The sequence below is a fragment of the Durio zibethinus genome, chromosome 1 (genome assembly GCF_047325235.1).
Source record: "Durio zibethinus cultivar Kanyao isolate XHJ-2024 chromosome 1, ASM4732523v1, whole genome shotgun sequence".
Lineage (NCBI taxonomy): Eukaryota > Viridiplantae > Streptophyta > Magnoliopsida > Malvales > Malvaceae > Durio > Durio zibethinus.
In genome coordinates this window covers 2497783-2510954 of record NC_143162.1, presented here as the reverse complement: position 1 = coordinate 2510954, position 13172 = coordinate 2497783, and the positions used below count along the sequence as shown (strand labels likewise).

Here is a 13172-nt window from a genome sequence, read left to right as displayed (position 1 = left end):
AAAGAAATCGACTTTGTTCACGTTATTAAGCTGCCAATGAAATCTGAATCTTATCTAAAGTCAAAACCTCCAGTAAAATCAAAATTTTATAACACACATAGGAAGTGCCGAAATGGTAAAAAAAAAAATACAGAGTCCAGCAAAATAACGCAATATTTTCGGCCTTTTCGTAAGCATCCATCAGAATCTTAACGAATAGTAAATGGAACAAACCAAACACAACTTTAAGACGTCAATGAATCTCACCCAAAAAGGTCCAAAAAAAAAGAAAGGAACTTTACAACGGAAAGTTTGCTCTCTGTTTTGACTCTTAATCGTTTCTGCCAAGTTCCAAACATGGGCTTCTCGTTTTGGCTCGCTGGCTTGCGTTCTTTTTCGAAGAAATCTGCTTTCTCCAATGCTTTACGTGACTCTTCTTACCTTAAGAAATTTCAGTTTAGTACTTCTCAGAACAACTTACCATCCACCATAGCTGAGAAATGCAAAACCCAGTTTTTTTCATGGTCCAGCTCTTTGCTTCCTTTGGCTTTGGCTGTTTCTGCTGGGTCCCTTGCTTTTCAATCCCAGAACATTCAGCCTTCTCTCTGTGAACCCTCTAATCTGGATTCCCGGTTTGTTTGTTTGTTTGTTTTGTTTTCTTCTATAATTTTTTGGGTTTTATTTGTTATTTCTGATTGAATGAGTTTCAGTTGTTGTTACAGTAGAAAATTTTAACTTTTCCTTTATGCCCTTTTGTTTTTCTTGGAAAACAAAGAAATCACCCAAATAAATGTTTTTTTTTTTTTTTTTTTGGTTTCTTTTCTCTTCAGTAAAGTAAGCATTGGTAGGAAGTCAAGCACGGAGTTTGTGGTGAACGGCATTCATAAAGAAGTGACACAAGAGCTTATTGATGAATTGAAGTCTATTTGTCAGGTATTTTACCTTCTTTTAATCTTTTTTTTTTTTTAGTATTTAAATGTTTTGTTTAGGATGAATTTGAGAAATAAGAAAAATTTTGGAAATTTTAAAATTTTACAGGATAATATGACTTTGGATTATGATGAAAGATTCTACCATGGAAAGCCACAGAACAGTTTCCATAAAGCAGTAAATATTCCTGATGTGGTTGTTTTCCCTAGGTGAGACTGATTCTTGATCTTAACAAAACATCAGTTTTCTTTTCTTTGTGAACAAAATGATTCTATTCAAACCAATAATTAAAAATAAAATAGACTTAACGGTCCTAATAAATTTAATTATATGGGTTTGAGAGTCCCTCTTATTAGTTGTAGGCTGCAGAAGTGGATTAGGCATGATAAGTTGAGTGACAAGTGCAATGTTTCTGCTAAAAGAGGTGAATGAAACATTGGCTAGAATGTCTAAGAAACCCCTTGAAGAAATTAACATATTTTAGACTTTGGATATCATATAATAAATCCTTGAATTGGACATCCATATTTCAGGCATTTGTAACCATTTATGTCTGCATCTTTCATGTAAGAACTACCATTCCAGACCCAAATCGGGGTGGGCTTTGCCTCGTGGCTCTTTTATTAAGAACTCTTCCGATCGAATACCTTACATTTAATGCATGTCACATTCAAGTCAGATGTTTCATGATGTCATGGTACTAGGAATATGTTGAATATGTAGCAAAGTTGGAGTTTTTGTCCTTACATAGGTCTTCTTCTAGTAGTTTTTTAAGAATCATTTGCAGAGTCAGTCATTTTATTAATGATATGACTTAAGCTATAACTAAAATTATTTCTCTAATTCCAGAATCAGTTTTTTTTTTTTTTTTTGCTTGGATATATTTGATCAATGTTAAGTGAGAAACTATATCTTTGATAATTTTAACACAAATCTTTTACTTTGAATATATGAATTGCATTTATCATGGTGCTTTTTATAAAAACGTTAAGTGCATCGGACTTGGGACACCACTGGAAGTTAGAAAACAGTTCACCATATATGTCCACTCTTTATCTGCATTTTTTCTTTTGAATATCAATTCACAATTCATATGCACAGGTCTGAGGATGAAGTTTCCCAGATTGTCAAATCTTGTGATAAACATAAGGTCTGATTCTTCTTTTGTCTGTAAGTTTATTTATGATGCATGTCCCTTTTTTATTTGAAGTACATTTTTTAATGTGGAATTTTCGATTAAATATTTGATATTCTCTTGTGATTGAATGGGCCTTGATAAATGATATGGTGCTTGTGCATGTTATGGTATTGGTTAATGATTTTAATATCTCTTAGACTCTTCCTAATTCTTTCAATTGGGACCTGGTGATACAAGTGAAAGACATTGTAAAGTTTAGAGTATGAAATTTGCCAGGGTATAATAAAAAATATTGATTCTTCGAGCAAGTACAAAGTTTTAATTGTTTATTTATGTTGTAAGCAGGTCCCTATAGTACCATATGGTGGAGCTACATCCATTGAGGGGCACACTTTGTCTCCTAATGGAGGTGTTTGCATTGACATGGCCTTAATGAAGGTGTATTTAATCTCTTCTCCTGATAAACTAAAAAAATAAGGATTGAAATAATCTCTTTTTGATTTTATACCATGCGCTTTTCCAATACTGTTGAGCATGCTTCTTATTCTATTTAGTTGCAATATACTCTTCCTAATGGTAGTAGCATCTAACCAAAGCTTGTTCTGTGGCATTGGGCTTTATTAACATATTATCATTGTTAGTACTCATTCTAGACCTTGTTTATATATTTTGAGCTGAAACTTTATTAAGAACATTCTTTTGACAATTATTTGACTTCAATTTGCCGTTAATTTTGTGGCAGAAATTATCAATGTTGCTTATGTTATAAATTGAATTTGCAATTCTTTTGCTTTTCACTTTTTAGTTTGCAATAATAGCAGTGATTTCTTAAATTTGTAGAGAGTTAAAGCATTACATATTGAGGACATGGATGTAGTTGTCGAGCCTGGAATTGGATGGATGGAACTCAATGAATACTTGGAGCCTTATGGTTTATTTTTTCCTCTTGATCCAGGTCAGTTTGATATATTTTATCCTTGCAGCATTTCTTTTTAATGCAAAATAACTTATTACAGTTTTCTGCTCCAGTCCTTGATAAATTACCTCATATATCTATTGTTTATTGTCTTGGGTGTAATGTTATCATCTTAAACCATGTTGACCTGCAGGGCCTGGTGCAACAATAGGAGGCATGTGTGCAACACGTTGCTCTGGATCTTTAGCTGTGAGGTAGTCACTACTCTTCTACTGGTTTTATCTCAGCTAGTGTTGACATTATATTACATGTGAATCAGCTTCCTGATAGCGAAACTAAAAGGTTATCTTATGCTTAACTATTAATTACTTGATGCACCCACTCTTTCTTTGCCTTTCCTAGTTGCTCACTTCGGTCTATTGTAAAAATTGCATGTGAAAGCTCTCCTACTGAGGTTTAGTATGAATTTCATTTGAGCAATTTAGTGTCTCAAGCAAGTGTATTCAGATTTGAAAAGATGGATGTTTTTTTCTACTGGAGCTTGTATATCTCTGTTGTGCGTGTACATGGAGCCTTACCTAGACAAAATGGTTTGCAGTTGGCTTCAGGATTGTGTTTCAGCTTCTGAAAGGCATTACTAGGTTTTGATTCCTTACTGAAAACATTTTATGGATTTGGACGCATACACCTTCCATTCCTATGTACTGCACCTTTTTGGTACCATTATGGCTTAAACAATGTTAGACTGTTCTTGCAGGCCTTTGTCTCCTTTTTGATAAAGAAAGTCAACATTAAAAATGTATAAACACCTCTAAGTGTCGTACTGAGGAGTCAGCTAGTGTTGTTAGTGACCTTTTTCAGCAGAATAGTTGTGATTTAACATTTCATCACTTTGAGGGAAAACTGTTAAAGATTGCAGTATTGTGACATTGCATCATAATATGCATGTCTGAGCATTGTACATGATATTAATACTGTTTCTTGGCTTGGTTAGTTGGATTCCATCGGTTTCCAGAAGAAATTTTCATTATTATCCTGCACATAGTTGTCATCTAAATGGCCTCTAGCTGTTATCACCTCCAATTTTGGATCACAGCGACAGTGCTGATGCATGCAAGGTTGGAAGGTGAATATTGCTAATAGCATCTCGATTTCACCATTCCGTGAGGTGCAAGCATCATGCAGTAGTACCTTATTTTAAGAAAGCCATCAAGGAAGGTTATATATGCTTTTTCTGGATTATCATCTTTCAGAACAGAACACCATGCAAGAAATTGGTTAATATTTCCTTGTGAATTTGATCTTTTGGTGGGATTTGAGTGTGGGATATGGAAATATTGAGATTTAAAATATCAACACTTTGGAGATTCCTTATTCTAAAGGGAATACAGAATCCTTGAACCAAAGTATTTTTTACCTTAAGTCCCTTATTTTGTCTATTCCTAAGATTTCAAGATGTCACAATTAAGAATACTGCTCTAAAATGGGGAAATATTCTTTCTGTACGCATATGTTGGTAAAAGGATGGCCACATGTGGATGTCCTCTTGTAATCTTTCCTCTGCTTTCATTACTTTGATAAAACTATCGTTAATAATTGTGCTTTATAAAAAAGAAAAGAAATTCATTAACATTTGAATCAGGAGGACTATCCATTATTTCATGTATTACTTTGTTAAATGTATATAATGCTTAAATGGCTTTCATTGTTTATTGGATTTAATGATTTTGCTTTTAGCATTTAGGTATGGCACCATGCGTGACAATGTCATCAGTCTCAAGGTTTGTTAATTACTCTTCTGATGGATTAACTTGTTCATCATTGCGGTATTTCTTAGACTTTGTACAACTCAGGTAGTCCTTGCCAATGGAGATATTGTAAAGACAGCTTCTCGTGCTCGGAAGAGTGCTGCTGGGTAGGTTGTCTTATCTCCTTCAAGCATCTCTCTCTCTTTTCCCACTGGAAATATGCTTATATTTCTAGCACGCTCATCCATTTCACATTGTGAAAGTCTCCTGAATCTTTTGGGAGTCCAAAAGACTTCTCTTTGCATTCTTGGAGGTCTTTCAGGCATTCCTTCCTTTTTCTGTTTGATGAAGTTGTCTTGAATTCTAGGGAGTTAGAGTGAATGAGAGAAGTGTACACTAACTTTAAGTTGGCATTCCTTCCTTTTTCTGTTTGATGAAGTTGTCTTGAATTCTAGGGAGTTAGAGTGAATGAGAGAAATGTAGACTAACTTTAAGTTGAAGGTGGGCTTGGTCGTATTAGCAGCAAGTTTAAGTTGCTTATAAAGTATGGTTTGAAGTCATGTTGCTTTAATCATGTGTAGTTACTCTTGCAGTCTTTAAGTCTTATTCTTAATTTTTTCAGTAATAATTCACCATTGTTAGTCCAAACTGCTTGAGTCAGGCTAGCGTTGAGTCAGGCTAGCATGATTTGTTACTTTTACATGCAAAAGATTACTTTAACATCAATTTATTCTGATATCTTTTCTCTTTTTCTGCAATATAAATTGTGTATGTTTTTGTTTGTTTATCTTTAAGTCTTTTCATGCTGTTAGTCTCATTGGATTTGCATATCTTAGGTATGATTTGACCCGCCTGATGATTGGAAGTGAGGGAACCCTGGGCGTAGTAACAGAAGTCACTCTACGGCTTCAGAAAATTCCTGAGCATTCAGTGGTAAATCGACCTTTCTTTGCTTGAAGGCATTTTTATTTTGCAATTTAAACTTGTTTCCTTTTTATAATGGGATATAAGATGTACAATGGTTTGGCACTTTTAAAGTCACTTAACTCAAATCCTTGCCATTTAAAGTCTGTTATGTAAGTGAACCATTTAGGTTGTCCGTGTACGCTTATCACATAGGACACATTTAAGTAATCTATCCAAATGAATGATTATGAGGCAATTAGAGTTTGATTTAATTGTTTTGTTGTTGGTGATGGTTTCTTTTGGCAGCAGAAAAATATGGTGTAATTGAATCTGGTTACTAAAGAATGGTTGTAAACTGAAAACCATGATGGTGAGATCTTATAGTTAATGAGGTATTTGGTAAATTCAATTAATCTTTGTTGGTCAGGAAATGTGTAGGATTAAGGGTTGGAGAGTTCAAGAAAGCAAGTTTGAGATCGACTTCAATAAGGAAGAAATCAAGTTTCGTGGAACTACTAGTTTCCTGTGAACTTCAGAGTTACAATAGAAGCATAAGAGTTTGAAGTGCAAGCAAAAAGAAAGAGAGAAATAGCCTATCATTCAGAAAGAAAACTCCAACAACTTATCAATGATTCGAATACTTAAAAAACTTCCTAAATTACAAAGATTCAAGCAGGATTCAAATTAAAAATGATTAGGTTCAGGAAAAACCCCAACTCAAATAAACTAAAGGCCATATAAACATCCGAAGAATGAACTAGGTCCGAGATAATGAACCTTAATTAAGGCTTATTCCAATCAATCTAGAGTGTCCATTGGACACTAGAACCCTGTTAAGTTAAAGAATGATTAGTGCAATGGTTTAGTAATTACCAATGACTTTGAGCCAAAAGGACTTATATATTGAAGAACTCAAGGATTTAGCCCTTGGCTTTAAAAAGAACATAATTTTTATCTATCTCAGCTATTGATATTCCACGTCTTGGCTTGTGAGAATAATGTTATGTGCTACTATTACATACTATTTCCATTTTAGCAAAATTATTAGGAATGCAAGAATGCTAGAAAGAGGTGGTTAAATTTGAATTTAAACGCTTTTGAAATTTGAAATTTGAACTAAAAATTCTTGAAAAGTTTTATAGTTATTAAAAACATTTTTTAATATCTAGATGTCACTAATATCAAGTGCTTACCCTAATTAATGAGAAATGATACATTTGTCTTTCTTCTTTAATGAGACAGGGTACTTCTATTTTGCTTTTTGAATTTATATTTGCTATTAGAATTCAGATTCTATATTGGTGCTTCTTCTTTCGATTTTTCAGACAAAATTTTTACATCAAAATTCTAAAGTAAAACCGATAGTTGATGACATCCAAATCTTTGAAATTGGAAGCAGTCCCTCTGTTCTATTGATTTTCAGGTTTAACTTAACTTTATGACCCTCTCTCATGGGAGTAAGATCTGACCCTCTCTAATGGGAGTAAGATCTGTTTCTTTATTCGGACAACTGGTCAAATATTGGTTAGCTAGATGATTCAGGTCTAATGGTACATTTTCTCCATAGAAATCATTTATATATTGGCAATTGTAGGGTGATTGGTTTTGCTTTCATTGAGTTGGCATTCTTTTCATTGTCTTTAATTGTCATAAACACATCTTTTCTTACCTCCCTTTTCTTCCCCTCTTTCCTCTAGAGGATAGCTTGGAAAGAGCTAGATATCAAAGTGGTGATTCTTTCATTTTCTACTTATCATTATCTTCAACTAATGGTTTCTTTATATATTCCCCCCAAAAAAGGAAAAGAGTCATTGGCTCCAAGTTAATCATGTTTTATGGTTATTCTAGTGAATTTTTCTGAATTGATGACAAGCAAACTTTGAATTGCTTGAGGAGTGCAACCTCTCTCAGTCTGCTCTTCTTAGTATCTTACTAACACGTCTCAACTGGAATTATCATGGACGACCAATTAACTCTTGCTCTTGTATTTATACTAAAATAATTTCTCTTTCTTCTTTTTCTTTTTGGTTACTTTTTCTCATATCATATTTGAAATCTTAATATTTATTGCATTTTTGTTGATTAATTTGATAATACTACAGGTTGCAATGTGCAACTTCCCTACAATTAAGGATGCTGCAGATGTTGCTATTGCCACCATGTTGTCTGGTATAGAGGTAGGGTTAAACCTGTAAAGTTTAGCACTTATTCAAATTCTCAGATTTTGTTTTCATATTCTTTAGGCGTCAAGGGTAGAATTATTGGATGAGGTCCAAGTAAGGGCTATCAATATTGCTAATGCAAAGAATTTGCCTGAAGTTCCAACCCTGATGTTTGAATTTATTGGCACTGGTGAGTGGCAGGATTGCTCCCTTTTTCTTTTTGAAAATTTTCCTTTAATGTCTTCTTTAATGTCAAATTGGAGAGAATTATATTTTTAAGCACTTTCAATAGAATAATTTAGCCTTACTATTTCATTTGAACCTTTTCATGCCGGAAAATTGACTGATTTTGGCATTTAGAAGCCCTGTAAACGTGGAATTCCAGTCTTAATTATTGAAACTGGAAGGTTTCTAAGTGATGATATGTCATATAGCAAGAAATATAAAAAGAAAGAGAACAAAAGGAATAACAGCATGTCTGAGTTGGCAAGAAGAGATAATAAGCCTCGCCTGTTTGGGACAGGCAGCAGTGCAATGTTTTTTTCAGCCAAAGCCTGAGTCAGCTGAGTCAGCTAGCCCTGAATCATTTTATCATATGTAAGCTTTTTCCTTTTCACTTGCATGGATCCTAAAATGTTTATTACCGTTTGTTAGAGGCATACTCTCGTGAACAAACACAAATTGTTCAAAGAATTGTTTCTGAACACAATGGCACCGATTTTGTTTTTGCGGAAGATCCCCAAGCTAAGAAAGAACTTTGGAAGGTAACATAACTTAATTCCTACAAAGTGTTTGGTGCTTTAGTTGTCTGTTTTTATTATGTAAAAGATGAATTTTGATTTGTATTCCGTTATGTGTTCTTAAATTTGGTTTGACATCAGAATTATTTTTAGGAAAATATTTTAGATAGTGTTTTAATTCCTGGTGAAAAACCTCCAGATTTACAAGTCAGTAGAAGCAAAACAGAGTCAAAGTGAAAGTATTTTAGCTAACTCTTTTGGTCATTCCATGCCATTTGACAAGACCAATTTTGGAGCATATTTCATAGATTAGAAAGAAGGATGAAGGATGCCTTTCTGCCAGAACCCATGACTGATGCATTTAAATTTGATCAAGTGCCCGAGTATGTATTACATTTAGGGATATATTGAAGAAAAAGGCTGAGAGGATTATTGAAAGTAGCAAAATGACCTGATTTAGTTTATAATGACCACGTGCACTATCAGAAACACTTCTCTACAAGCCATGCTCATTTAACATAGGTGGGTAGCTACAGCTAAGTCGGTTAGCTGATCATGCAGTTTCAGTTTCTATCATTGTCATGATCATAATATGTGATTTACGAGAAGGGAACTACTTATACAGTTATCCTGTGGAGAAGTTGATTTGCTTTTATGTCAGTGGGAAAGACAAGATATAGATATGCATGCCTAGGATAATATTATATGCTCACAGAAGGTAGAACTGGAAAGGAGGAAAAAGGGTTGGATATTGGGGGGGGGGGAATATGAAATTTTCTTGTAGGTGCCAAGTGGATGCTATGAAACCATCTCCAAGACGAGGTGCATTTATTTTATTAGAGTTGCAACTGCTTGATGGCTTCCTTAGTAGCGGACAATATATTTAAGCACATAGGAAGATGTTATTGCTGAAACATCTACTCAAAATCAGTGGTGTGCAGATTAGTTTCCAACTTTTCAAGTCCGTAATAATTCCTGAAACATCTCAAGCCTGACTGGACTTTCTTGTTATGTTTAACAAGTCAGCACTTGCTTTTACTGACTCAAATCACACCCCCTCCTTTGCCCCCAACTTCTATACTTTATGAAAATTCTTTCTTTATATTCATTAATTTCATGATTCTAAATAAGGTATTGGGTCATATATACTTCATCCAAATACATCTACATACGCTATTTAGTTACTCGTATCTTCTGTAATATATTTGGTTCCTTGCAGATTAGGAAGGAAGCTCTATGGGCATGCTTTACAATGGAACCCAATTTTGAAGCAATGATTTCGGTAAGTTAAAATATAAAAATAAGTTTAAATGGATGTGAAATTATCTGATCTAAAATGATTGAATTGCCATTGCCAATTTCCATTGGTCAGTTTACCAAATTTCTGTTTTTTCTCTGTGTAGGATGTTTGTGTTCCCCTATCACACCTTGCAGAATTAATATCAAGGTCTAAGCAAGAGCTGGATGCATCACCACTGATTTGGTAAATTCAAACTACATTATATCACTGGATTTTTTATTTGGAGGTGCAGGGTTAAAGTTGTGTGTTCAGTGGAGGTGATTCCCCTAATGTACTGATGCATTTCTTTTTCATAATTACAGTGCAGTTATTGCCCATGCCGGTGATGGGAATTTTCACACAGTTATTCTCTTTGATCCTAACCAAGAAGAGCATAGGAGGGAAGCTGAAAGGCTAAATCAATTTATGGTTTATACAGCTTTGTCAATGGAAGGTGCATACTCTCATCATGGCACTATATTAGTTTATTCTAGACATTGAATGATGGAAGCTAATTCTGCCTCTAATTAGCTGACATGGTAATTAGAATGCTTTTGTTAGGTTCAGAATTGTCTTTGGTTTATAGAGTAAAGGGATGTGATAATACTTGACTAGGGTTCCTGGATACTATGGTAATGCTGAATCAAATTCTAATGCTAAACTTAATTGCCATTATCTTATAAATGAGCAGGAACATGCACTGGTGAACATGGCGTTGGCACTGGGAAAATGAAGGTATATCTCTATGTTTTGATTTCACGCAGTTTGATTTGGGCTGTCACTTTTTAGTGGTTTCTACTTCGAAGTCCCATCACAGCCAAACTTGTTATTTATTAGCAGTAAGAATAAAAACTCTAATTTTTTACACTGGATATAATATTTATTAGCAACATATGTGAATTGTGACGTTTCATATGGTATTTGATTACACAACTCACAGATGAAAATGAACAAGTTTCTTGATTATAATTCAGTTGTGCAGTCTAGGTGCTGCACGATTTTCATCATCCTTGAGTTATCTTCAAACAGATAATGCTGTCAAAAGATGAACATTGAAGGTGTCTTCCATTTTCGTAGTGCTGTGCTGTGCTGTTTTTGTTTTTCAACAAAGCTTCAGCATTGTCAATGTTCAGGGTTGTTTATCCAGTCCTGAAAACTGGGTTTCTTGCCTATGTTTATGAAAACATAGTTATTAATTTGATGATATTTTGCTTTACGTTTGCAGTATCTTGAAAAGGAACTTGGAATAGAGGCTTTGCAGACGATGAAGCGAATCAAAACAGCTTTAGATCCCAACAATATCATGAATCCAGGAAAGCTAATTCCTCCTCATGTCTGCTTCTAAGAGCACTCTTCATCTGCTCTTGCTGGTACATGCATGTATCCCATGCTGTCGCTGTTCTGCTAATCATGCTGAAGTTGTTACTGGAGAGTCAGTCGCTATCAGCCAAATACGAGTGACTTGGCTTTGTCTCAGCCCTTTGTTCCTTGCAATAAGAAAACTTTCTTTTGTAAACTTACAATAAATTAGCACATGAAAAATGATCAGATTTTCATTCCCAGAATATTTTTTTGTTTTGGGATTAAGCCATTGTTCCTTTACTCCTGCTTTGGATGAGCAGCAACTTCTTGTCCCGGTGCATGCCATACACATGCACCTCAATGCAAGTTCAGTTGAGGTTGGGTTTGAAATCTGTCTCTCACTTCATTTTCGGAGAGTAGTGCTCAGAACAACCCCCTTTCCTTGTTCCTTTCCCGTCTCCACAATCCCTGTAAGGCTATCAAGGCGTTGTCCATATCAATAAAAATAATGTCCACTGCACTCTCACCTTTCTCCAGCTCCAACCCGCCCCCCCCCCCCCAAGTAAATTGCAAGCCTAGAGTGTTGAACTTCAACGACTACTACTACTGTTGAAGTCAATGAGAGGGAAAATGACAAAACAAGTTATCCGACAAATTACAACTCCTAGATTCCTATTGGACCTTTAAAAAGTTTTTTGTTTTTGTTTATAAAGTTAAATCTTCAAGATTGTTTCTGACCTAGTGAACCAATTGATTACTATGTTGAATTTGATTTTTGCTGGATTGATTCGGCAGACTGTTGTTTGATACAATGTTCTCATACACTGGAACAAAATTAAAAAAAAACAAAAACAAAAAACCAAAAAGAAAAAGGATTGATACAATGACAGATGCAATTGCTGGGTAAACAAATATTATCAATAGGATAATTTAAATTTTCATCATTAAAATTAAATTTAATAATTTAATAATATATTATATAATACTGGTCATAATTTTAAAAACATTATAAATTTCACATCAATTATATATTATAATTTAATTTTAGTTATATATATTCACGTTACTTTTAATTTATAATATTTTATGAAACAAAATAATAAGATTTGAAACAAACAAATTCTTACAAATTAATTAATGTGAATGGTAATAGTACGGCTGTAGCATTGATCACATTTATATGGAGATTCAATTAACACAGCCGAAAAACATGCCATATGAAATTACCCGTACATTTGCATGTCATCTTTGAGTGTCAACTATCCATTGTCGGTTCTTTATCCCAACAATGACCGGCGGCAACAACGCCATTGACATGTCAACAATTACCACACTTCTTGCGAAAAATACTTCCACCATCCATGGATGTTATTAAGGGTATTTTTAGGTTTAAAGTGTAAAATGAATTTTTTTTTATTAGATACAATCAGTAAGTTAATAAAAGTATTTTTGATTTTTAAGTAGAGTTAACGTGTTAGATTGATCTGAATTCAAAATCCGTTAATTTGATTATCTTATCAGTTTATAGGTTAGATACCCTTAAATATTGGCTTGTCATTCTCCGAATGGATGGTTAACATTCAACACAATTTAATTTATGAAATTAACCTTAATTTTAGAGTTAATTTCAAACAGTTGAAACTACTCAAAATCTCATTTTATAAGTATAAATAGCTCATTCTAAATATCATTTATTTATTTATTTATTTTTTACTCTCATACTCTCTTTTTTTTTTTTTTTCTCTTGACCCTTCTCTAATTTAAACGTTGAAACGCAAATATTGAGACCTCTCCCAACATTTGTTTCTAATTGCTTTCTTTTAGTTTTGATTGATTTTAGAATTTTATCCTTTAAAAACAGCTCGATGCTAACAAATATAATTGTAACATATAAAATTGAAGAAACTTAAAAAATTAAAAAATATTATACTCCACTTCATCTTATGATAGCGCTAATTATGCATCAATCACAACAATATTTATAACTTCAAATTTTATTTTAAAAATCTCAAATTTCGATTATTTTGATATTTTATCTACAAATCATATGATAATTCATGATTTAAGATAAT

General features: G+C 33.6%; 1 protein-coding gene across 9 annotated transcripts; it reads left to right on the top strand.

Annotated features, from left to right (window-relative positions):
• The first annotated feature begins 260 nt into the window (after positions 1–260).
• LOC111311624 (D-lactate dehydrogenase [cytochrome], mitochondrial) lies at positions 261–11490 on the top strand. 9 transcript variants are annotated; one of them, XR_016340957.1, is made up of 19 exons: positions 261–611; positions 810–912; positions 1018–1118; positions 2011–2059; positions 2393–2485; positions 2888–3002; positions 3157–3217; positions 4708–4744; positions 4817–4878; positions 5548–5644; positions 7720–7794; positions 7861–7969; positions 8434–8543; positions 9739–9801; positions 9923–10002; positions 10122–10252; positions 10490–10637; positions 10739–10856; positions 11024–11490. XR_016340957.1 is itself a non-coding variant. In XM_022911159.2 (18 exons), exons 1-18 carry the CDS (start codon positions 337–339, stop codon positions 11141–11143), a joined length of 1725 nt encoding a protein of 574 aa, XP_022766894.2. In that variant the 5' UTR covers positions 261–336; the 3' UTR covers positions 11144–11490. The 9 variants fall into 9 exon arrangements, 7 of the variants coding, with proteins under 7 accessions (XP_022766894.2, XP_022766896.2, XP_089614585.1 ...); XR_016340956.1 differs by having other exon boundaries at positions 10739–10932; XM_022911159.2 differs by lacking the exon at positions 10739–10856 and having other exon boundaries at positions 10490–10533.
• The last annotated feature ends 1682 nt before the right edge of the window (positions 11491–13172 follow it).